Genomic DNA, 25,226 nt, shown 5'->3' with positions numbered 1-25,226 from the left:
AGCTTCCCCTGTAACCCCCCCCCCCCATGTTACTGCACACGCAGCCAGCACAAGTACGCTGCAAAAAGAAGAGAGAGATTTTATTGGTTTTTGAGAAGAGATGATAGGAGGTTTGCTTGGAAATAATAAATGGAGGAAACAATTACTCCCCACATCTACTTCTCCAATATACAATCTATGTCAGAAAAATGGCACTAGGGACCAATCCCACCCTCCACCTCAAAATGTGCCGCACGTTGGCTTGGTTTTAGGCAACTTACAATGCAGACAGAGCCTGGAAGGAGGAGCCCTGCTCATACTCCCCATGCCCCGTCCCTTGATAGAGGCACAGCAGTCTTGGCTTAAAAAGAGGTCAGGTACCCCACCAGCCCTCTGTAGCTGTGCACTGGGAAGGGGGCTTCACGTCTCTCGGTTACGGCTAAGCAGTGCTGCGTTTTCCTGCTTCATGGCCCGGTAGTCACTGAGAATCCTCTCCAAATTGCTCAGGGTTTTCTTGCTGGTTTCACTCTCAATCTGGGAAAAGAGACATTTTATTTTATGAATGGATAGCAGTGTTCAGCAGGGAAAACCATTGTTTTATGATGGTATCCCAGTTGTGCTATGTAAGCAGCCATGTAAGAGTTGCATTCAGAATGGAAGCCTATAAATATTTAAAAATAAATAAAGCAAGTGTTAAGGGGATCTTTAAAAAACCCAACACCACTTATTTCTGCTTGAGTGCTGAACCAAGTTTGCCTGCTAAATCTGGTAATGCTTAAAACAACCCCCACCTACCACACCTCGCGCATATCATGTGAATAAGACTGCAGCATTAATCTAGGAAGGAACATCGTGCGAGTGGCAGGTGTGATTGGCTCAGGTTCAACTCCTGGGATCGTAATTCTATTCCTACTCATCATGGGAAAGGGGGAGAAAGACACAGAGGTCCCACATCCTGTCCACAGGAAGTATGTTCAGGCACCCACACTTCCTGCTTGCAACCTCAACAACAAGAGACATGTGTTTTTTTGTTAATCTGGAAGTAAAAAAAAATATCTGAGGTGCATGGTGGGTCTACAGAATCACAACGGACAGAGTCCATAATGAGGGCTGAGAATCAAGGGGCAGCCTCATGCAAAAGAGCAGAAGCGGCAGATAACAGACGGGAGGATATGGGCAGAGCAGGCATGGAATGTCCCTCTTTCTAGACTGAAATCTCAACTTCTGAGCGAGTGAGATCAGAACCCCCAAGTTTAAAAATTGATTTTAAAAAATCAAAAGGACTTTGATGTGTACAGATGGCAGAATCTGCAAGCTTTCGGCCCAGGGGTGGTGGTAAGGAAGCAGGAGAGAAAGCATGACTGGAAACTAGAACAGAGGGACAGGGGTCCATGTTTGGCAGCTGCATTTTTATTTCTAAAGAGGGAGTTGTTAAAAGATATTTCCTGGTATCCTAATTTCTGAAACAATTTCCTCCGCACAGAAGTTCAGATTACTGCAAGAGAGTCATATTTAGTGTTTCCACCCACTTTCTGGCAGGCCTCACCTGCTCCTCTAAGTCCCGAATTTCCCTCAGGATGGTGCCTGTGTCCTCAATAGTCTGAATCAGTTGACTGCAGTTCTAAGGAAGAGGAAGAGTCAGAGTCAGCTGGAAAGGGATGTAGCTCTAACTGCAGCTCTATATCTATATATGAATTAATATATTACTGCTGAGGCTTACCTCGTGCAGTGCTGCCAAATATTTATATGCCTTCCTCACAGCCTCGTCGCGTTTGGCATCCTGCAGAAAGAAAGAATGCAGAAGGGAGGGATGGAAAAGTTAGCAACTGGAAGGTCAGTCAAAGCGCTGCTCTCCATCTCCCCACCCCCCAGAATCTGATCCCTTGCCTTCACCTTAAAAACCAGCTCATCAGTGACAGCAAAGGTCCGGTCTACCTTCCCAGTGAGGCCATTGATCTCCTTCTGGAGCTCCTTGGTATCTGACAAGATCTTGAGAAGCACAAATAGCAGGCATTAGAAAATGGAGACTGTTAATAGGTTGAAAACTCAAACTCGGGAACAAAGACAGATAACAACAGTGGTAACAACAACAACAGGCTGTAAACTAACAGCTGGTTCTGTCCTGGGGTGAGGGATAGTACTTGTGGTCAGCAAAGCTGGGCTCCTGCTGGTTGCCTGCATGACAGGATCATCCCTGGCACAGGGAAATGCTGCTGAGGGGCACCATCTTTGCATGATCAGACACACGCATGTCGGCTATGAGAGTTTGCAGGCCCCATGGGATTGCAAGGGTCCCTTGTCTTAGTATGAATTAAAGGCAGTAGTGGCATCCTTTTAAAATCTTTAAGGCAGCTTCCATTTATTCAGCAATCTCAGGGGGACTCTGCTTAGTTTCTTGTGAAGCCCCCATACCTGGCAACCCACCCACCCACCCACTTTTATTTTATTTTAATTACTTTTAATTCATTTCATTTCGTGTACTGCCCTACATCAAATGAGCACAGGGCAGTTTACAATTGGGTTTAAATCAGCCTGAGAATGAAGAATAGTAGTGTGAAAGAGGGGGAATGTGCCCAGCCTGGTTCTTAGCAAGTGTGCATTTCTTATCTCTATTATCTGCATGGGAGAGAATGTTTGGGTGTAGGTTTTTGTAAGTCTGTAAGTTCCTTTCGTACGTACAAAAGAGTATGAAGTGTGTATATCTATCCATCCAACTTACATTACCACCCCTTATACAAAACCCCCAGAATGCTTTACAAATATCTTTAATAAGAAAACACACACTCAACAGATAAAATTAAAACTTACAGTATATCCAATATAGGACTCTCATTCAAAAGTTCTGGACAGAAATGAAAAATGTTAACAGACATACTTTCTCACACCTGAAGTGCCAGGGGCCTGGTTTTCTTGGGTCTGTCTGCTGTAGGTGGAGGTTTATTGCAGGGAGGGGTTATGTGCATGTTACAGTTGCAGATCCATGCATCTGAAACTTGGAACTGCTGGAAGTATGTATCAAACCAGGAGCGGGTAGCCCAGTTTTAGCAGCCAAAGGCACAGCCATGTGAGGACTGCAAACAACCGGCCCATTCTGCTCAGCGCTTCCTTCCCTATAGCTCTGCTCAAGTGTTTTCCCTCCCAGCCATTTTTGAAATGGGAGCCTAGCTGCGGAAAAAAGTGCCAGGATAGGAAGAAGCTGAGAGGAGACTACCCAAGGGGGTGGGAGGATTCACCCCCCTCACCTGCATGGCCTTTTTGCTGTTCAAACCCCACCCCCACCCCTTGCATGCCTGGTAAATTGCGGCAGTCCTGCATTGCAACAGATGAATCTGCCGTCATGTAGCTTAACCCTAGGGGTGACCAACAGTACACCCTAGGTATTTTTAAAAGTCAATTCAAAGAAAAAACAGGTTGAAGATTTATAAAAGCTACTAAATCTATCACCATTGGTTTAATGCACTCTCCAACTACATCCAATAGGTATTATTCCTGAAGGAGAAAGTGGCGGAGGAAGAGATTATAAAGCAGCTTCCTAATATGTTGATCAGTTAGGCACATCAGCATAGTTAAATGTGCAGGAAGTGGGTGCAAAAAACCCTTTACTACTGTGCCAAGATTGTAGATCCTGCTGTGCAGACTGACTCTCATTGTGCTATAGCCTCCCCATCAAGGGCAGAGAGAGCTGGGGAAGCAGAGGATGCCACAGTAGTTGCCATACAGAATGCTCAGTCAGAGGTACACCACACTTCCAAAAAATTGCTCCCTGAAAAGGCACAACCCCCTGCTTGGAAAGCTACACCCTCTTCCCGGGCTGCTCCCCTCCCAGTGTATGTTCTGCATCTTGGTTGAAAACTGTCTCCTGAACACCCTCCACACAGGGCACCAACCCTTTTATATAGTGCCAAGGGGAGTTTGTGAGAACCAAAGTGATAGAAAAAGGCTAGAGTGATACATAGTCCAGATCTGAAGTAGGGGGAGACATCCACTGTATCCACCTATGGATTCAGAACAGCAAACGCTCTGCCCTTTGATACTTCTATGGTGAAGTGCTCTAGGCTTTGCATTGGAAGTTATAAACACAAAATCGGTTCAAAATCATAAGTGCTAATAAGGGCTACAACAGTGTGCAACTCTAGAGCATGGGTAGGCAAACCAAGGCCCGTGGGCCAGATCAGGCCCAATTGCCTTCTGGATCTGGCCCGCAGATGGTCTGGGAATTGCTGCAAGGATCGCCAGCGTGCACACATGCTTTCCCTCTCCCTCACATGGTGGTGGTGCCGGCGCCGCCTCCCTCCCTCCTCCTGGCTTCTCCCCGCCTTGCCTAGAGGAGGAAGGAGGCTGGGCTTTGTTGGTGCCAGCAGCAGCAGCAGCAGTGGCATTTGAGCGGCCCCCATTTTAAGCAGCCCCTCTCCGGAGCCCTTCGCGTGCCGCTCATCATCCCTCTGCCACCACCACCAGTCCCTGCTGCTCGCAAGACAGGTAAGCAGCCACTGGGGCTCATGGTGCTCTTGCATCATTTGCCCCCCAAAATATACTCCGGCCCTCCACAAGTTCTGAGGGACATTGGACTGGCCCCCTGCTGAAAAAGTTTGCTGACCCCTGCTCTAGAGAGCCTCATCCCACCTCTGAGGTAGGAACTGGGCAGGAGGAAATATTTTTGTCATTTCCTGTGGCTCACAGTTACAACTAGAATATAACATTTTCCCTCCTAGTGGCAAAGACAGAAGCTTTATTTTGGAGGCTATTTTTTTAAAAAAAATGGCTATATTTTATATGCATCACATAGAATCAGCAAATTGTAGAGTTGATGGTCATCTAGTCCAACCCTCTGCCATGCAGGACGCTTTTGCCCAATGTGGAGCTTGAACCCACGACCCTGAGATGAAGAGTCTCAAGTTCTCCTGCAGAGCTTTCCAAACTGTGTGTCAGCTGCAGTGTGAGGTGTGTTGTGCAAAGCATCTTATGAGGGGTTAGTCTAACCTCCTGCTTGCTAGTAAAACTGATACTGTGTTGTGAAATGATGCATGTCTAAAAAGTGTGTCACCAACATGAAAAAGTTTGGAAGGCTCTGCTCTACCAACTGGGCTATCTCAGCTTGCTGACTCTGAGCTTCAAAGTGTGAGGATCCATCATGGAAAAGTACTGCATATGAGGCAAAACGTGAAAGCTCACTACTCATCACTATTTGCACATTCAAACCAGGTTAGGACAACTTTTTCCTTGACATTAAATGTTATGTATGTGCAAATAATGTCATCGCTGCTTTTAATATGTAAGGACCCCTGAAATGTTCAGTCTTTGCCACCAGCTTTCTGCCATGGGCTCATCACACAGGGCTCTCACCTGTGTACAGTGACGCAAGACAAGGCTTGAACTTGCCCATTGTTTTACCTTTGTGATCTCCTCCTTCTGCTTACGAATATTGCCGACAATTTCTAGGATGCGCTGGGTATAGGCAGAGCGAGAGACATCCTTGGGAAGGGATTCTAGCTCCATAAGCTGGAGACAGAGTGGAAAGCAGGAATGGGACTGGGTTACAACAAGCAGACGAATGTGCAAATGGTACAGGGGCTCCTGGAAGAGACGAAGGAGTTTCTACCCCTGAGCCCCATCCCACTGTGCAGAGACCCAGGACTCACTTGAGGTGGCAAACGTGTCTGGACTACACCATGACCAAATGCTCCTCCATTCGCACAACAAATCCCTGCACAAAGAAAGCTAACATGCAAGGGGGAATGCCAGCCTAATTCCCTCAGGCATGCTAGTCTTCAATGGGCAGGATTCTCTTTTGTTTTTTTCATGAGGGAGCGTTCCATAATGTGATGTAGCCTGGACACAGGTTCACCTGTTCAATGAGGCCAGGTGGAATTGTAACTAGGATAAGTTAACAAACTGACTTATGAAACAGGCGAGTCCTCTCAGCAGTACTGGTGGTTGTAAGCATTTTTCTGAGATACTGTCACCCATTTAAAGTTAGCAACTATATCCCAATTACAGAGAAACAGTAAAATGTGGAGTGGGGAAAGGATTCTCATTATTCATTCTCTGTGGAATAATCACCACACAAGAAGCAATGGACCATAAATCACCTTGTGCATACCGAGCTTTGCCAGGAGCCCTGCACCCCAAACCACCACCCTAAGACACGTCACTAACCAGCTGTTTGTAGAGATCATCCTTGCGTTTCGCTTCATCCGCGGCTGATCGGATCCGCTCATGCAGCTCCCTGATCTCTGACAGGAGCTGTGATGATTCCAGCTGCAAAGAGGAACAGACAAGAGAGTGTCACGGCTACCCAGGCTCCCTCCCAACCCTTGAAGGACTCCTCACACCCTTTCGCTTGCGTCACCTCCTTGGAGTCATGGAGGGCCTTGAGCTCCCGGAACTCCTGGATCAGAGGCACCCGGTGCTTCTCCCACTGGGCGGCCAGCTGGATGACCCGCTGTGCACTGCTCTCCACCACCACCTGCAGGAGAGCAAAAGTGAACCTGAGATTCTAAGCCTCCTGGGCTCTCTCATCTGCTGTGTGGTGTTCTATGCCATTTTTGGAGCTAGCAGGTGAGACCCTGTGCACCCACATGCACCAAACCCCTTCCTCCTTCCCCTACTGCTCCAATCCCACTGAGGACATCTGATAAGACGGGTGCACAAGTGGGTGGTGGACAACGGTGCTTAATAAAAGCTCCCTCCAAAGGCGGATTCAGGGTGTTCCTCTTCCCTGCTTCCACTTACAACTACAGCCGCCTCCACCCATGTCCACATCCATCTGTTGTCTCCCCCTTACCAAGCATCCTGCCACTTAACCACCTGTAGGTTTCTAAAACCTTTCTCAATGGTCCCGGCGGAAACTCCAGCAGGCACCCCCACCCTCTGCAGCCTCCTCATTCCTGGCTGCTCCACTCCCAACAATGGAAAGAGGGGCTTCTGCCCTCCTCTTGCCTGGCCCATTACCTGCAGCTTAGCCATGTTGTTCTCTGCATCGGGAAGTAGCTGTACAGCACAGCCCTTCACTTGCAGCACCTGGTCCCGCTCTGTCACTCCCAGCTGCCGCTGCCGCACCTCCCCTTCCACCTGAAGAAGAAATGGATCCCCCTCAGGACTGACCGAAGGTGAAGGCCAAATGGGGGAGGGGGCAGGAACCCAAGAACACCGTGGTGTCCTTGCACAGCCCCCACTTGCTTCAGAGGGGCTTCCTCAGGAGATCTGCCCCATGGGCTAGGGCTATATTTCTCGCACTCTGCCAACCACAAACCTTTAGGCAGCTCATTCTGGAGACCATGCCCCATCAGGGCCTTGGGAGTCCTTCAGCTTTTCCTCTGCCAGAGGTGCTGCAAGTGCTGCTGAGAGCCAGAAGGAGGTCCTAGAGGCCCTTTAGCTGGTGGGGCTCAGCCAGACAGTGGTGCTGCCATCCCCCAACTGATTCTTCTCACCTGTGTGAGAGTCAAGCCCAGTGTGGCGATCTGGCCTTCAAGAGCCTCAATCTGCTCCATGAGATGGCCCAGTTCACCTTCCAAAGCTTCCAGTTCTGTTGCTTGGCGTTCCCGTAAGTCCTGGGGGGAAAGGAGGTGAGGAGAAGGTAAGTGGGGGGGGGGAGTGATGCTTGAGGAATCAGAGCTGGAATCCTGTCTTAATAAACCCTGCGTTTATGCAAAAATACAGCTCAACCCATCTCTTATTACAAGTATAATTTCTTTTTGTTATTACTTGAAATTCCTTAACCACCCTTCATCAAATGTATATGACAGGCTTTCTGGAATATCCAGTTCCCTATATTAAATATAGAAAATGTGTAAAAATAGAAAATATGGATGATTGGTGGAGGAGCTGGTGGAAGTACAAAAATTGGAAATGTGTGAACATTGTTGTGATGATGAATTTGTAAAAGGAAAAATTTAATAAAAATTAATATATATAAAAAAAGGAATATCCAGTTCCCTGTTCCAAAAATTGCCTGTATTCTGGGTGAAGATGTGTGAATAAAAGATATTCACACAACACACCCACACACATTTAGAAAACACACATGCACAACAAAAGGCATTGAGACAAAACACACATGGTTTTTCCTCCATGTAAAACCACAACAACCCACCACAGAGCCCACCATGGGAAAAAGGGGGTGACAGGCAAGTTGTCCTCTTGTAATGGAGGTGCATGACCCCATGGAAGCCTATTAATGCCCAAACAAGTGGCTGGTGGAGGTGAAGATCTTAGTATAGCGGTCAAAGAAGCAGGGCTCTGGGCTCTAAAAACCCATCATGAGTCTTCCTTGGTTTCATTGCAGGTCCCACCCCCACCCCCCAAATCCAAATTTGGACAATTTGGATTAAAGTAAAAAGGCACCCCTGCTGACAAGATGTAAACAAATGCTGAGGAATGATCAGCTGTGGTGTGAAGATCTTAAAGAAGTTATTCTTGCAAAGATGCATGTCTGGAAAAGGGGGGCAGACAAATGTTTCAAGTCATTTTATTTGCAAAGGATTTGTAAAGCTGCCGCTCTTCCCAGAGTATCAGAATTATAAGAATTCAAGAACAGAAGAGAAGATTCTAAGAGGAAATCAGGGTCCTATTATTTTTAAAAGAAGATTCTTTGATGTGTTCACCAAGTTATTTCAACAGCTCCTGCCACCAATTGCAAGCTGCTGACAATATGCGACATGAGGATCCCCAACATCTGCACTGACTTCCTGTTCTCTCTGCAGCACAATTCAAGAACAGGGTATATAAAACCCCAAAGCAGCTTAAGACTCAATATACCTAAGAGACCATCACCTCCCATGTGCCCCCTTGACTGTGTGCACATACATGCAGTTTTTATTAATTCAAAAAGCAGAATGAGATGGCATAAAGCATGCCCCAATATTTTTTAGCCACAACCCCCTTCCCCATCTGGGCTCTTGCCTTTAGGCAAACAGAACTGGCTCTCACTAGAGCCCCCCCCCTTGGTTTACCTGTTCTGATGTCCGGGACATTGGCAGCGTTTCCACTTGCACTGGCGATTCTGCCTCCTGTTGGGAGACCAAACAGAGAGTAATCATAGACCATCACCTCTTCCCCTGCATGCTCCACCCCTCCTTGCTTGCTCCCCAACCTACCTCAACAAATGAGATTCTTCAGCTGGTGCTGCTGAAGAACTCAAATCACTTTGATCCAAAAAAAAGTTGTTGTTGTTGTTGTGCCTTAAGCCCATCCCCCCATTCTAGGCCCTCCCCAACCCCCTTCATACCTGCTTATAGGCCAAGTGCTGAGTGTGGGTGAAGCGAGAGCCCTTGGCCAGAGCCCCAGCATGCTCATGGCCAGCACCAAAAGCACCCAGGAGCTGAATCAGGTCCTGGGCTGTTCCCTGGTGGGCAGGCCCAGCACGAGGAGATGCCTGCCGGAACTGGTCCAGGAGGCGCCGCTGCAGCCGCTGACGCTTCCATTGGTGGTATTCCTGAGGGGAGGGCAAAGGGAAATAAGGGGCGGGGTTTGGCAGTGCAGACTGGAGGTTGGGTGGGGAGTGGCAAGCAAATAATCTTGAGAACACAAGCCACCTCAGCTGGGATCAGGGCGAGCGGATTCTATTCCCCTCTACCAAGGCCAAACCGTAACACCTCTAGTTAGATCCAGACTTTGGAATGCGGATGGTCCTCTCAGAAAACTCAGGCATCCAGGAAGGCATTCCACACATTGTGAAGGACCTCGTGGAAGGACACTTATCTGAGTATGCGGGGGAGGCAGGAAGAGATAAGATTGCTACTTCCCTTCTTGTCTGAAGTCAGGGGTGGGATCTCTAAAGTTCTCTCAACCTAAGGGAAGATCCAGTTCTCCTAGCTGGGAGAGCACTCAGAAATCTCTCTTCTATAATGACCAGAAATTCCTGGACTAAAAGGAGGAAGAGGGGGAAAAAAATCTAACGTAGAGGGCGGGCACACAAGATCTACCACTGCACTTTCTGCAAGTGCTCACCGTTATATACTTTTTCTAAAATGTTTTGCATTCATTTTGGAAAATTGGGTTGCAGAATATCCCCTTTTGCAATGGAGCTGACGTGAGAGGAGGACTGCCAGACTTGCAGCAGTTTCCCTGAGCCTCTTGCTCTGGTGTCTTACTAAAAAGTGGCTCTGGTTTTGTATGTCGTATCCTAGACAGACCTCCCCGGAGAACTCCAGACCTGCTGTAGGCCAACCAAGAAGTAGCATCTCCTTCTTGCCATATAGAAAACCAGGGCTCCACCCATCCCTGTGGCCTTCAGATCATTCCACAAACCACTCTCTTCAGTGCCTCACTGTGGGCATGTTCTGCTGAGTGGAGATGAGTGTTGGGTCGGGCTATTGCAGCTCCTTTGAGGTGTGCTCAAGAGGCAAGCAGGGTAAGCAGGAAGGTGAAAAAATATTCCATCAATAGCTAAAGGGTAAAGAGGGAGCATAGCTCCTCCCAAGTCCCAAAAGTGCAGAGCAGCAGGACTGGACTGAATTGGAGTGTGTGTGCTTATGTGTCGTAGTTCTCCTATTTGCTTGCCCCTGCCTACCAGAGCAGGACTCTAACTTCCATCAACCCTAGCCAACATGGCCAATGATCAGGGATGATGGGAGCTGCTGTCCAGACACACCTGGAAGGCCATCCCTGATCTAAAGGAAAGGTACCTTGACTTCTTTAGACACAGTTTCTCCTCTCCTCTCAAGAGATGTGGGTGTCAAGGAGGGAACAAAAGACAACCCATACATAACGAAAGAAAGGAAACTCAGACAGAGGAGCCCACTTCTGGTGTGACTTTAGAGTGCTACAACGACTACCATGTAATAGCAAAGAGAATGAGCTGCACACCTGCAGTTCCTGGTTCAGATGTATTTCTTCTATGAATCACTAAGGTGGTCTTAGGCAAGTCACCATTTTTCTGGCCTCACCCACACCCTGTACAACACAGGGCACTACCCTTCCTCAGAGGGCAGCCAATGCAAACTATCATCGCCATGCTGCTGCCACCAGCCACCGAGTCAGGATAAAGAGGCCGAGTGCCACCCATTGTGCCCACCTCCGGAGACATGCGTGATCCAAGGCCTTGGCTCTTCCACTCGTTCTCCCAGTCCTGGGCTGTGCTCAGCTCAGCCATATTAAGCTCCAACAGGGATGGCATCAAGGATGCAGGTCGGGACAGCTGGGCTGACACGGGGGGCAGGAACTTGACAAAGAACTCTTTCCTTTCTAGGGAGAAGAGGATGAGGCCAGTTACACTGACACACACTGGTTAGCCCCAGCCCCTGCTATGGGGTCAATCAAGTTGAGCCAAATGTTGGGAGAGCAAATTTCTTCCCCTTTCTTAACCCAGGAGGAGGCCTGCAAGTCCTGCACTCAGCAGCCTGCTCCAAGTTCCTCATTCAGAAATGATGAATTGGACCAAAAATTACATGTTTATAGAGAAAGGAATTTACAGGTGTTCCCCAACCTACATGCATTCAACTCACGCATGACCACATATACATGTGGTGCTGGGAAATAATTTAAAAAATCAATTTAAACTGCAAAAAGGGCAAAAACAGCCTGAAAAGAGCAAAATACCACCAGCAGCAAGGGGACTGGTCTACCTGCCTTGCTGTTTCCACATAATCCTTCAGTGTTGTCGAAGACTGAGAGCCACCACTGCCACCATTCATGCCAGCCTGGTAAGTGCTGCTGGTTTCTTAAAGAGTTTTTCAAGGGTCCCCAGAGGTTTATAGGGCGTTCACAGCCCTTTACACTGTAATCCTATGTGCAATAACTTGGGACTAAGGACCACTGGACTCAGCAGGACATACTCTCAGGATTCTAGGGATAAAATGTTTTTTGGTTTAGACAGACCCCTAATTGCATCTGTCATTCTAGCCAACTCAATGTAATCAAATAATTTTTCTTGCCATTCTTTTTTTGTTGGTGCTGACTCATTTTTTCCATTTTTTTTGCAATTAGGGTTCTCGCTGCCACTGTTGTGTAACGGAATATTTTCTTGTTTTCCCTAGTGACAGCTGAATCTAGTATACCCAATAAGAATCCCTTAATTTTGTCACATGACCACATATGTAGCAGCGTCCCCTCTACTTGGTTGCACCTCCAACACTTTTTTTATTTTGTTTTATACATTTTGTATATTTTGCTTGGTGTTAAATACCATCTGTAAAACATCTTTAACAAGTTTTCCTTTATCACCTCGCAAGCTGTGAATCTCCAACTCTCCTTCCATAATTTTCCCCATGATGACAATTGAATAGGTTTACCTATATCTGCAGCCCGTTTGATCATTACCTCTTTTACGTATTCATCCTTAACCTCCCATTCCAATAAGATTCCATACATTTTAGAAATTGCCTTTGTCTTATTTTGTAATAATTCTTTATCTAATATTGAAATTTCACTTGCAAAACCTTTTTTAAAATCTGCTTTGAACACCTTACAGTGGTACCCCGGGTTAAGTACTTAATTCATTCCGGAGGTCCATTCTTAACCTGAAACTGTTCTTAACCTGAAGCACCACTTTAGCTAATGGGGCCTCCTGCTGCTGCTGTGCCGCCGGGGCATGATTTCTGTTCTCATCCTGAAGCAAAGTTCTTAACCTGAAGCACTATTTCTGGGTTAGCAGAGTCTGTAACCTGAAGGTACCACTGTATTTAGTTGGTGGTACTGAATCCACCCTGTCAGGCAATGCTTTATTTCCTCATAATTTTTCAATTTCAATTTGTTATCTTTTTCTTCAAATAAATCTTTATACGTGGCCCAGTTCGATTCCTTATTTTTCTTTTTCACTGCCATCACCTCTAAGGGTGAGAGCCACCAGGGCATTTTGGGTTCTAAGAACTCTTTATACTTTCCCCATACTCTATATATCAACTTTCTTATAATATGATTAAGAAATCCTCTGTGGACTTTCACCTTTTCATGTCCTAGGTAGGCATGCCACCCATAACGGCTGTCGAACCCTTCCAAGCCCAATAAGTCTACATTTTGTAATATCATCCATTCTTTTAACCAGTTTAGACAGGCCAAAACATAATACAAATTTAGATCAAGTAGTGCCAATCCACCTCTATTTTTATTATCTATTAATAATTTTTGTTTAATTCTTGGTTTTTTATACTGCCAAATAAATCTTGATAAATCTCTTGCCATCCTACCTCTCCAATAAAAACATCCTACTTCTCCAATAATTGGTATCATTTGAAATAAAAACATCATTTTAGGAAGCACATTCATTTTCACTACTGATTTCCTACACAGAACGATAATTTTAGCTTGTTCCAAATCTTTAGATCCCTTTTAATTTCTTTCCAGATATTTATATAATTATCCTTAAATAAGTTGCTATTTTTATTTTTATTTAATTTAAATCCTGCCACTTTTCCAAATTTGAGGGTCCTTTCTATATATTTTTTTTGTACGCTTCTTCCCATGATTTTGGTATTCTTCCTTCTTTTAATTCATGACTGTTTTCATTGGTTCTGACTGTGGATATTCTAATTTCTTATCGTATGCTGCCAACAGGCCGTCCGTACCTGGAGATTTTCCTGTCTTTGCTTTTGAAATTGATTGTTGCACCTCCATCATCGTTATTGGTAAGTTTAATTGCTTAATTTTTCCACAAGTCTGTTCTGTGCTAAGTATTTTTCCATCTCTTCTTGATATAGTTTCCTATAATAGTTTGCAAATTTTTCGCAAATTTCTTTGAGTTCTTCTATGCTTTTTCCTTCCTCTATTAATTTCTCTATTATTCTCTATTATTACATTAAGTTGGCTAGAATGACAGATGCAAATAGGGTTCAGTCTAAACAAAAATTCCAAAAAGAAGGGAAAATACAGATTAATACCTGGACTTGTTTTGATTAACTTTTACAAAACTAATTATGGTGTGAAAGCTTAAAATAGAAAGAAAAGGGGGGGGGATGAAGTGAGAAGGAAACAGTTTACTAAATATGAAAGTAGAACCGTGCTGAGGATGAAGGAAGTCAACTAGAAGAAAAGAAGAACTGAAATATGGTTATATGTTCATTATTTGGTTCGTACTGGTTTTTGTATTTCCTTTTTAAATTTCCTTTTTCCTTTTCTTTAGTGTTATGTGTGTTTGTGTTGCAAAATAAAATAAATATGATGAAGAAGTAGAAGAAAAACAAGTAAATGTTTTTTGGGCTCTGATTTTCAGTTGGCCAGACAACCATGGGTGGGGAAGCCGATTGCATGAACAAATACTGGAAATTGGCATGGCATTTCTTTCAAAAGTGGCTGGAGAAACCCAGCCAGATGGGTGGGGTATAAATAATAAAATCCTCCTCATCATCATTATTATTCACAATCCCACGTATGCACATGCTCCCAGAATGCAATTGCCAAAGATCCACCAAGGACATACTGCTGGTGGCACCATCTACCCAGCCATGAACGGCAGGATGCAAGAGGAGCCCTTTGAGTAGCTACTCCAGGATCTCCCCCTGAGAGGCTAAAAAAAGGGCCTCCCCTAACTTGGGGGGACTCTCAGCACTCTGGAAAACCCTCTTCTTTTCTAATCAAAGGGGATCTGAGGGGAAGGGCAGAGACTTGTTGCAAGAAAACAATGCCGTACAAGTCTAGACATATCAAGAGGGGTTCCATGCAGGAACTAAGTGGGCCCCAAATTTATGCTGGCTTTGCATACATGATTGCAACCTTACATGAGTGGGAGGGAAATAAACAAATGGAGAACGGGAAAAACCTGCCACTCCATGCCCTCCATTTTACTTATTCCCCCACCCCCACCCAGCTACAGGGCAAAACTCACCTGGGGGCACCTTTCCCAAAAAGGGGTCCGACTCTCGAGGCAGGACCAAGGGTTGAGCTTGGAATCGCTTCAGTTGGCCAGAACCCTAGCAAGGATAAGGAGGGAGGGGAGAGAGTCTGAAACAGCATTCAGCCCACTGAAAGATAAGAAACACTGTAAGAGGAAATAGATTCTGGGCTTACAGGTTCTGGAAAGAAAAATATAAAACAGGTGGCAAGGAGTGGGGTTATAAAATGAATTACTTGCTCAAGGAGTTTACATACTCAACAAGAAAAATCTTAAAATATGTTTAAGATATACCAATGGATGCATAGAAATTTGATTGATTTACATATTTCTGCATGGATTGTTTAAAGGTAAAGGTAAAGGTACCCCTGACCGTTAGGTCCAGTTGCAGACAACTCTGGGTTGTGGTGCTCATCTCGCTCTATAGGCTAAGGGAGCCGGTGTTTGTCCGCAGACAGCTTGTGGGTCATGTGGCCAGCATGACTAAGCCGCTTCTGGCGAACCAGAGCAGCGCATGGAAACACAGTTTACCTTCCCGCCAGAGCGGTACCTATTTATCTACTTGCACTTGATGTGCTTTTGAACTGCTAGGTGGGCAGCAGCAGGGACCAAACAATGGGAACTCTCCCCGTTGTGTGGATTCGAACCACCAACCTTCTGATCATCAAGCCCTAGGCTCAGTGGTTTAGACCACAGCGCCATCTGCATCCCTTAGAAGTCAGTATTTGGGTTTCTGCAGATTATGGAAAAAATCTATCGGCAAGGAAAAAAAGCCCCAACAGTGCAGACCAGACCCTAGATAGTCATATGAACCCAAAATCCACAATGACCTTTTGCAAAGGTTTTCTGCATTTCTCCACAACATGAGGACTGGAAAGGCTTTCATTTTTAAGGAAGTCAACAGTCTTAGAAATAAAATTTCAGCAACAGATCTTGCTTATGAAGCCATGAACCCGAGGAGTGGGGCCATTAACCTAATAAGAGGGGCGAGGAAGCACACCTGTAAGAGCTGCAAGCGGGGGGTACGGCAGGCAGGGGGCACCCAGGGGACCGCCAGTTGCTCTTTGATGGCAGCAGCAATGGCTCTGTGAAGTGTCGTTGATTTGCCTGCAAGGACACAGCAGGTTAGAGAAGTTGCCACCACTTGGCCTCCCTGTGCCCGGGACCTGTGTTTGCCCAGTTTCCTCCATACCCACAGGCTGGTTGGCGTCCTCCGAGGAATCGCGTGGGAGCTTCTCTACCAGGAAGAGCAGGAGGCGTCGGATTTCGGGCTCATTGCTGTACAAGAAGGTCTGATAGCCAACTTCCCCTTGATATCCCAGGTCCTAAATGATGGAAAGTAACATGTCAGTCCCACAGTGGGGCCGAGTGGGAGTGGCCTGCTGGGTAAAGGCGAGGAGTGAGGCTCTTTGGTGCCTGGTTCGAAGAGAGATGGAGCATCTAAAATAAAGGTGTTCCAAGCTGGCTCAAAGGACCAGGAGCCCTGCTTCCTTGGTGCAACAGTCCAAGGTGCTTGTGCTCACATGAGAACTCCCAAGAGGCCGCCTGGCTAACACAGTCCAGGATAGGACCATGGAAGGCCAGTCCTGCGAAATCAAGCTATTTGTGAACTGTAATGCCATGTAACTACTTCTCAACAATGGATGATGAAAGACAACTTGGCAATTGCTTGCTAAGTCCCATGGATATTAAAAATATTTCTAGCAGTTAACATAACCAATTTTCAATGAGAACTATTAAGAAAAGAAAAAGTAGACACACACACAACCCAAAACTCAAACACCTGTTGGCCATGTGGCCATCCTGTCTGTTGTCTCTCACGACTTGCTAGCTGACTGACAAAGCTCTGCATGGCTGGGGGGGGGGGGGGGGCTCAGGTTCCACAAAAGCCTGCCAGAACTCTGCAGTCAGCCTGAGACCTCGCTAAGTCTCTCCCCACTATCTGAAATTTGGTGGGTAGCAATGGGCAAAGGAGAAAGTGTCATGGTGCCCTATTTGTGAAATAAGTGCTCAGATCAGTCAGGGTGACCACTTGCGCTCTGGACCCTTGCCCCTCTTGGCTGATAAAAAACCATCAGGGAGGGAACAGCTGGCTGGGCCAGGGAGGTGATCAATGCCTCTTTACAAGAGGGGGAGGGGCCTGTTTGAAGGAGGCAGTGGTAAAACTACTCCTTAAGAAACCTTCCCCGGATTTGGAAAACCTAACTAACTACCACCCAGTTGCTAGTCTCCCTTTCCTGGGCAAGGTTCTGAAGCGAGACCAGATCCAGGTGCTTTTGGAAGAAACTGATTTTCTGGATCCATTTCACCTGGGGTTTTGGCCCGGTTTTGGCACAGAAATTGCCAACTCTTCCTCTGCTTCCTTCTCTGCTCCCCGCCCCCTCCATAGATATCAACCTTCCCTTTTTTTGCGGGAAATTCCCTTATTCCAGCGCCGTTTCCCGCTGCTATCCCGGATTGTTAGATATCCCATAGACTGTCCCCAGGACAGGGGAGGCTGCTGATCCCTTATTTTCAAATCTGAAAGTTGACAGCTATGCTCCCCTCAGCTTCTCCCTCCTCCTCCCTCAGTGCCAGCTGACTTTCCCTTCCTCTACTCTTTCCCAACACCCAATGTCCTCTCCTCTCCTCCCCTTGCAACATATCCTATGACCTCAGAGCAACAGCCATAACGGTAACATGGTTTGCAAGGGATGGGTGAGCACTGTCTGTCTGGAAGTTTATTTTACACATACAAATGAAACAACACCTCTGGGAGAAAGCCAAGTTGACTCTTCTCCCTGGCATGCTAGTTATCTATGTACAAGGAGGTTTGGCATAAGCACCACCATTTGATACTGTGAAGCAAACTAATTGGCCTGAAGTATGCTCAAGTGGCTTCCTAACTTAGCATTTATGTGGTGCTTTGAAGTATTCAAACACAATTTTTGTTTTACAGCAACCCCGCAAGACAGGCCCACATTTTCCATGTCTGGGATGGGGATGGAGGTGCCCAATAATATCCCACCTTGCTCCACCCTCAAAAGGGAAACCCCACTCAGAGAAGTCATAGTGAGGATATTACAGACTTTCTCTACAGAAAGCAGGAGGGAGACAGGAGAATACTCTGCATGTCCTTAAGCAACAATGCAGACCAGCCATTATTCACTTACTTGTTCACATAACAGAAATGCATTTTTATTTAATAGTAAAAGGAGAGCTGAAAACCCTTTCCCTGCCTCACTTCCCTCTAGTCATTTGCTCCAGCTACTTCTCCCTGTTTCCAGCACAGATACCAGAAGTGAGCTGGCAACAGAGAGAAATGGCAGGATCATGAGAAATATGAAAAGAACGGTGTCTACTACTTGTCATGTTTAGTTCTGCCCTTGGATTCTCTGCATTTTGCTGTTGTTGTTGCAAGTTTCTAGCCCTTATGGCTATTAAAAATGTGAATGTTCAAGGCCATCAGAAATTTCTAAAGCCAGAGGGGGTTGAGCTTCTGAGCCTTGTTTAGCTCCTGGCCACAAAGATGAGCAAAGGCAGAATAAATTAAACAATAGTTAGAAAAGGCAACTTGAAAATGTAATAATTATGCAAATTTAGTAAAACATCTCTGCTTTTCTTGTCACAGAATTTGGGTTATTATTCAAGCACACAGTCTTGCTAGCATTTCTCCAATAACTTCTCTGAGGTGGACAGAGGCACCATAGTGGCATGGGCCATATTTATGTGAGGAGAAGATAATTTAATGTTGCTAAAAAACAAAACAAAAACCAACTGTCTGCTGTGAACACAATCTAGGTTTCTTGCTTGAGTGCCAGATTTTTTTTTGGATAGGGCAAGAAAACACAACTGGAGGTCACGGACCAGCCACTTCTGGATCCTTTAACAAAAGTGGCCCATGGCTTTCCACCCTGAGACCTAGAAGCTTGCTTTTCCAGCAAACAAAATTCTATACTACAGCAGATTTCTCACAACACCTTCAAGCCCAGAACTCATGGCACTTAATGAGAGACTATCTACCACTGCACAAACTTTCAGAGATGAAGAGCCTGCTTTGTTCAATGCATCCACACCCTGGTTTAGTTGTAGTTACCTGGCAAGCTTGCGCTAGGCTCATGCCAATTCGGAAGCGAGCAGACATCCCTGGAGGCAGGACGTGGCAGAGACTTGACCCCACAGAAGGATTGATGACACGAAGACATCGCACCACAGATTCAACTATCAACTCGGTGGTAAACTCCCGGATGCTCTGCACTTCCTCTGGGATATCCCTGGAAGGGGAGAAGGATGCAGGGATTATAGTCCCCTGCGCTGACCATTTTCCTTTACTGCAACAGAAGAGCCTACATCTTCCACTCCATTCAGTAGGATGGAAGAACATGGGAATGGCTTGCCAACTGCCATACTTTTTTGCAATTTGTCCTCTGCTGCTAAGACTCTGCTGCCATTGTACCACCTGTCCAATAAGCAGCTTGTGGGGACATGGGATACAGTCTCCTTGGTTTGAATGTATCTAAACTGGGGTGTTTGTTTGTTTCATTGGTCACTTTGGGCAAGATAAAACAACAAAATGTAATAATATTAATAATAATAACAATAATAATAATTTTCCAGGGCCCTGAACTGCAAGAAGGCAACTGACTACCTGTTCTGCCAAGAGCCTCTTCAGAGAAGAGTTGGTGTAGCAGTGGTGGCTAAGGCTACAGTCCTATGTGCGCGCACATGGGGAATAAGCCTCCTAGATGACCCCACTCAGCAGTTTCATGTAGATGTTGGGCTCAGAAACTCCCTGGCAGCCAGTGCGGTTGGGCAACAATTGGTGCAATAAGCTCAAACTGTCTTGCCCCAGTGAGCAATTCCTTAAGGACTGCCTCTCTACATATGAACCTACCTGGTTCCTTACATCATCTTCTGAGGCCCTTCTTTGTGTGCCTCCTCCATCAGACGTCTGGAGGGTGGCAACATGAGAACGGGCCTCCTCTGCAGTGGCTCCCCATTTGTGGAATGCTCTCCCTAGGGAGGTTTGACTGCGCCTTCATTATATACCTTTAGCCTCCAGGAGAAAACGTTCCTCATCAATCAGGCCTTTTAAATGCCCTTTTAAATGTGTTGTGTGTGGGGGGGGGTTATTGGTTTGTTCTTGTTCTAATTCCAATATGTAGTTTGTGGTTTTTCTATTGTAATGTTATGCTGTGAACTACCCTGGGATCTGTGGATAAAGAGTGGTGAACAAATTAAATAAATAATAATACACATGGACATTATTACTGCTGTTCAAAGGGAGTCACAGAGCCACCTATGAGTTTCTGCAATACCACTGATTAATCCAACCTTGGTCACTAGGCAACTGCCATTTGCTTGCTCCCACGAAGCTCTGAGAAGCCATGAAACACCCAGCTGGAGCCAAAGCATCGTCAAGAAAGCATGGTTCCTCAAGCAAAAACAAAGAGCCAATGGAACACAGCAAAAGTCGTAGGTTTTTAACCCCAATTAATTTATTGCCTGGCCTAAGAGAAAGCCCTGGCATGAGCTTCTGTGTCTATTAGCTCTCCCGTGAAACCCCATTCCCTGGACCACAGTCTTTGCTTTATTAGAGTTCACAGCAGGAAAAGTATTCTGAATTTCTAGAAACTGACTTCAGCTTTTTAGGCTCCAGGCCTGTGAAATCCCATAGGAGACAGCAGCCAGCCACCCTACACACCTACGTCAAATCCTGAATGAAGGCATGCTTCCAAACCCTTTTCTGTCTTTGTCCACCAAACCCATGATTGCCTATGGACACCACGCACCAGAGTACCTGACTTCTCACCACACCCACCCACTACTATGAAGAAGTACAGGCAGCATAAAGATGGCCTTACGTCCCAGAGAAGCGAAGGGAATGTATGAGGATCTTGTCCACCTCTTCCATGATGCCAATACATCTATGGATACAGGAAACCCTGTGCAAAAGAAGAAGGATTACAACAACCAATAATCTGGATACTTATAGCAGCAGGGCTCAAGCCGGGGTACCTACAAGCAGCAAGTTCCATGACGACATTGGGACAAATTCATCTTCACCTTTTCCCTCTACAACAGGTTGGAATATTAACCCCCTCTTTCTGCAACTTTACTCCTGTTTGCCAGTTAGGCCAATCTTGTGAATAATCTTTCAAACTGTAAATTGCCTACAAATATATCTCATACATACCTGCCTGCCCACGTTTTACTTACTTATTTAAACAATTTGCATGCTGCTTAACTACAATAGCCTCTAAGTGGTTTACAGTAGTGTGAAAGGGGGTAGGCACAATTGAAAGATTTTCTGCTTTAAAAGATTCCATTGTTATATTGCCTGGAGGCAATTCTTGCCACAGGCAACCACGTCTATAATAGAAGTGAAGACCAGAACAAAGCGCAGCTCTCCATATGAAGAGTACAAAGGACATTCCTAGCCCAGGGGCCACAGAGTGCAATTTTCCCCCAAGAGTGACAGACAATTTTTTCTGGGAAACTATAGGTGGTACATGACTCCAGTTAAGCTTGCAAAAATTTACCACTTAACAGATAATAAATGTTGGAAGTGTAAAGAAAATGAAGGTACATTCTTTCACCTCTGGTGGACGTGCCCAAGGATTAAGGCTTTCTGGGAAATGATATATAATGAAATGAAAAAGGTATTTAAATATACCTTTTTGAAGAAACCAGAGGCCTTTCTCCTGGGTATGGTTAGCCATGTGGTGTTAAAGAAGGATAGAACTTTGTTTATGTATGCCACAACAGCAGCAAGGATCCTTATCGCAAAGTATTGGAAGACACCAGATCTACCCACCTTGGAAGAATGGCAGATGAAAATGACAGACTACATGGGACTGGCAGAGATGACGGGCAGAATCCGAGACCAGGAGAAAGAGACAGTGGAAGAAGATTGGAAGAAATTTAAAGACTATCTTAATAAACACTACAAAATTAATGAAGGCTAGAATGACATGGTTTTAAAAATGATGTGGTATCCAGAGACATTGATTAGGAAAAGGAAGGGAATTAGTAAAAAATTTTTGGGAAATAAGAGAATGAATTTGCTGATTGGATAATGAAATTAGAATACAGAACGGGGAGGTATGAGGAAGTCGGGGAAAATAAGATTTGAAATTATACCTGTTGTTTTATGTTTGTGTATGTTTTTATTGTTGTTGTTTGTATTTATGTGTTGTTATTGAAAACTTTAATAAATATCATTTTTAAAAAATAATTTTTTTTTTCTGGGAAACTCACCAGCCAACCAGGAAGGCAACAGCTACCCCTTGAAATGTGGTTCAATGATTTGGGATACAGCTAGTTCAGGACAACTAACTGGGCTTAGAAGAGTTGCAAATGGGGTTATAAAGGAAAATCCCTTTACTGAAACCTGGTATCCTTTTTTTTATACGTAAAGGAAAAAGAAAGTAAAGCTCTCCCACCAGCCTCACCAAACTGTTGTAGAGAACCTATATGGCCTGCCAATGTTTTAAGACCATGTAAAATAACATGGTAGGGACGCGGGTGGCACTGTGGGTTAAACTACAGCGCCTAGGACTTGCTGATCAGAAGGTCGGCAGTTCGAATCCCCGTGACAGGGTGAGCTCCCATTGCTCGGTCCCAGCTCCTGCCCACCTAGCCGTTTGAAAGCATGTCAAAGTTCAAGTACATAAATAGCTACCACTCCAGCGGGAAGGTAAACGGCGTTTCCGTGTGCGGCTCTGGTTCGCCAGAAGCGGCTTAGTCATGCTGGCCACATGACCTGGAAGCTGTACGCCAGCTCTCTCGGCCAATAAAGCAAGATGAGCGCCACAACACCAGAGTTGGTCATGACTGGACCTAATGGTCAGGGGTCCCTTTACCTTTACCTAAAATAACATTTGCCTGGCACCAGCTTCATATAATATACGCAGGTAGTTAAAAACCTATTTTATTTCCGCAGGTTTTAATCAAGACATTGTGGCTGGTTTTTTGAGCTGCTTTGGAACTGCTATTGTTACATTATGTATTGCTTTGTACTGTATTCTCTGTTTTATTGCATTTGTATGTAGTCATTTTATGCATTTCTAATAAATTTTAGAAAGGAAAAGAGCAAAGCAACAGGCACTCCTCACTGTCCCTCACTAGTACCTGCTATTCAAAGGTGTCCTGCCTCTGAAGCAGAAAGTTCCTTTTTGCTATCATGTCTCATATGCCTCTCTCAAGTTCTAGTGTTCTGAGAGAAGACGAACCTGGGAGAAGAAACACCTTTCTTGCTACACCATTCATGATTTCATAAGCCTCTCTCTTGCCTCCTTCTAGTCATATTTTTATTTCTAGACCAATGTAGATGCCATCACCCTCTTTATCAAGTCTGACCAATACTCCAAGCGTGAACTGTAAAGGTAATTAAGGCCAGGCTGGGATGGGCTCCAATTCCATGAAGGGAGCTGAAGAGAGGAGGATGAAGACAGGTTATCACCAGCTGGGTGTGGGGTGGATGGAGGGAGTCAAATTCTAAGGCGATGTGAATAACACAAATACCACATCAGAATACCAGTAACCAAGGCTGTGGTTTGTGGCAGGATCCCCCTATTCCAGTGGCTCTGGTTTTCTAAAGCAGGGGTAACACCACGTATTGTTGAGTTACAACTCCCATCGTCCCTGAGCACTGGCCATACTGGCTGGAGCTGGGAGTCCCACATGTGGAGGTCACTACAATGGGTGCCTGAAGGTATCAGGAGGATGTACAGGCCAGAGTGGGCAATGCCTGTGAACCATTTGTAATGCTGGATTACAGTACAGATGCCCTCATTCTGCTTTTCCCCTTTGGGAGGAGGAGAAGCCTATCAATGGTCACCAGCCACAATTGCTGTTATTCTGCCACCACTGCTGGAGACAAGATGCCTCTAAATGCCAGTTGCGTGTGGGGAGAATACTGCTGCACTCTGGTTGTGCGGCTTCCCATAAGCAGCCAGTTGGCCACTTTGAGAAGAGGATGCAGGGTCAGACGGGCCATTGCCCTGAACCAGCCAGGCTCTTCGGGGCTTCTGCAATATACAGGACTTGGTTTGAGGCACAGCAACTGAAGGGATTACCTGTTTTTGGAACACATGGGATAACACTGAGTAAACTTTAACTTCACAACTGTAGCCATGCTGTAAGACACATAGAAGGTGTGTGAGGTTGCCATTAGGCAGGAACATAGTAAACCTAGCAGTACTGATGCTGCTGCAGGAGAGCTTGTCACCACGGCAGCTTCCACGTTCCCTCCAGGGCCCCGTCACCCACCCTGCTTCTCCTCTGTCAGCTGAGGGGCAAACTACTGAAGCTCAGCTCCCTTCCAGAGCACAAGACAGACAAAGATCAGCAAGAGGCCTCGGGAAGGCGGCGGGAGAGTACTGCTGCTCCGCTCCGCTCGTTATCATTGCTCTCTGCTTGCACCCCGGCAATATGTCCATATCCTCCACACACGCCCCCCCCTCGCCGACGCGCGATAAAAGCCATTGGAAAGAAAGCGGTTTGAAGGATGAGTTTTGGCACGTGCACCTTCCCTACCCTTGAACCCGAGAACAGCCTCGCTGGATCAGGCCAAAGGGGGGGCCCCGCTCTCACAGTGGCCAACCGGGCGCCCATTAGGGAAACCCGAGCCCCTCCCGCCCGCCCCCTCGGCCTTCGGGAGCGCCGCTGCCTCCTGCTCGGATCAGGCCTTGGCCAGCGCCCCCGGCAGCCCTCCTTCTGCGAGGGGCGCCCGGGAAGAGCCCCCCTGACGGGACGCGCGGGGGGGGGGTGTCCTGACGAGCCCGCGCTCCGCCCGCGGGAGGAAGGGGCCGCGGGGCTGCCCAGGCGGGGCGGCGGCAGGAGCAGCAGCAGCGGGACCCCGGGGCCGAAGCAGTGGCTTAGCGTGGGTTGTCAGCACCCGGGGCAAGGCAAGTAATTTGCGCCCCGTAACCCTAACCCCCAGATGTTGCGCCCGGTGCGGCCGGCCCCCCCTGCACCCCCCACGCTACGCCACTGGGCCGAAGGGAAGAGGCAGCCAGCAGTCGGGCGGCGGCGGCGGCAGCAGCAGCAGCACTCACCGCTCCCTCGGCTCTCAGCTGGGCCAGGCGCCTGGGTCACGGGGCCCGCCCGAGGGGAAGGCGGGAAATGTAGTGCCGGGTCTCCCCGCGCGCAGCATGCTGGGATTTGTGGTCCCGGAGGCTCTTCTCCGCCCCGCTCGAGCCGCGCAGTCCGGGCGGCAGGAGGAGGGGCTTCGGAGAAAGGGCGTTTTTGGTGTGCGAGGTCTCCCTCGGAGCGGGAGCGGGAGGCAGAAATGCAAAACAAGAAGGTTATTTTTAATGGGGATTAATTTAAGGTAATTATTTTTTCCTTGGTTAGGCAGCAGTGACTGTCCCCATCACACAACAGATAGCAACTAAAGAGAGGAGGGTTCCTACTCTTTCTAACACAAGTCTTTATAATTTTGAATTTGAAGTTACATAAATTCCTCAATAAATGCCAGTGTTAATTCATTGTCCCTGTA

The 25,226-nt window shown here is 46.5% G+C and overlaps 1 protein-coding gene across 6 annotated transcripts; it reads right to left on the bottom strand.

Annotated features, from left to right (window-relative positions):
• Nucleotides 1–54: 54 nt before the first annotated feature.
• CCDC22 (CCC complex scaffolding subunit CCDC22) lies at nt 55–24,910 on the bottom strand. 6 transcript variants are annotated; one of them, XM_083719039.1, is made up of 19 exons: nt 24,710–24,792; nt 21,979–22,255; nt 20,587–21,221; nt 18,819–18,996; nt 15,936–16,068; nt 15,744–15,850; nt 14,738–14,822; nt 10,994–11,163; nt 9,206–9,412; nt 8,931–8,987; nt 7,410–7,529; nt 6,931–7,050; nt 6,329–6,445; nt 6,136–6,237; nt 5,371–5,478; nt 1,873–1,968; nt 1,700–1,759; nt 1,526–1,600; nt 55–513 (listed from the first exon to the last, which is right to left on the bottom strand). In XM_083719039.1, exons 3-19 carry the CDS (start codon nt 20,634–20,636, stop codon nt 400–402), a joined length of 1,899 nt encoding a protein of 632 aa, XP_083575165.1. In that variant the 5' UTR covers nt 20,637–21,221; nt 21,979–22,255; nt 24,710–24,792; the 3' UTR covers nt 55–399. The 6 variants fall into 6 exon arrangements, with proteins under 6 accessions (XP_083575165.1, XP_083575162.1, XP_083575163.1 ...); XM_083719036.1 differs by having other exon boundaries at nt 21,979–24,602; nt 24,720–24,792; XM_083719037.1 differs by having other exon boundaries at nt 20,587–20,667; nt 21,983–24,602; nt 24,720–24,792.
• Nucleotides 24,911–25,226: the final 316 nt, after the last annotated feature.

Source organism: Podarcis gaigeae (genome assembly GCF_964106915.1).
Source record: "Podarcis gaigeae genome assembly, chromosome: 17".
NCBI lineage: Eukaryota > Metazoa > Chordata > Lepidosauria > Squamata > Lacertidae > Podarcis > Podarcis gaigeae.
The sequence above is the reverse complement of the archived record's forward strand: the minus strand, read 5'-3'. Positions and strand labels throughout refer to the sequence as shown.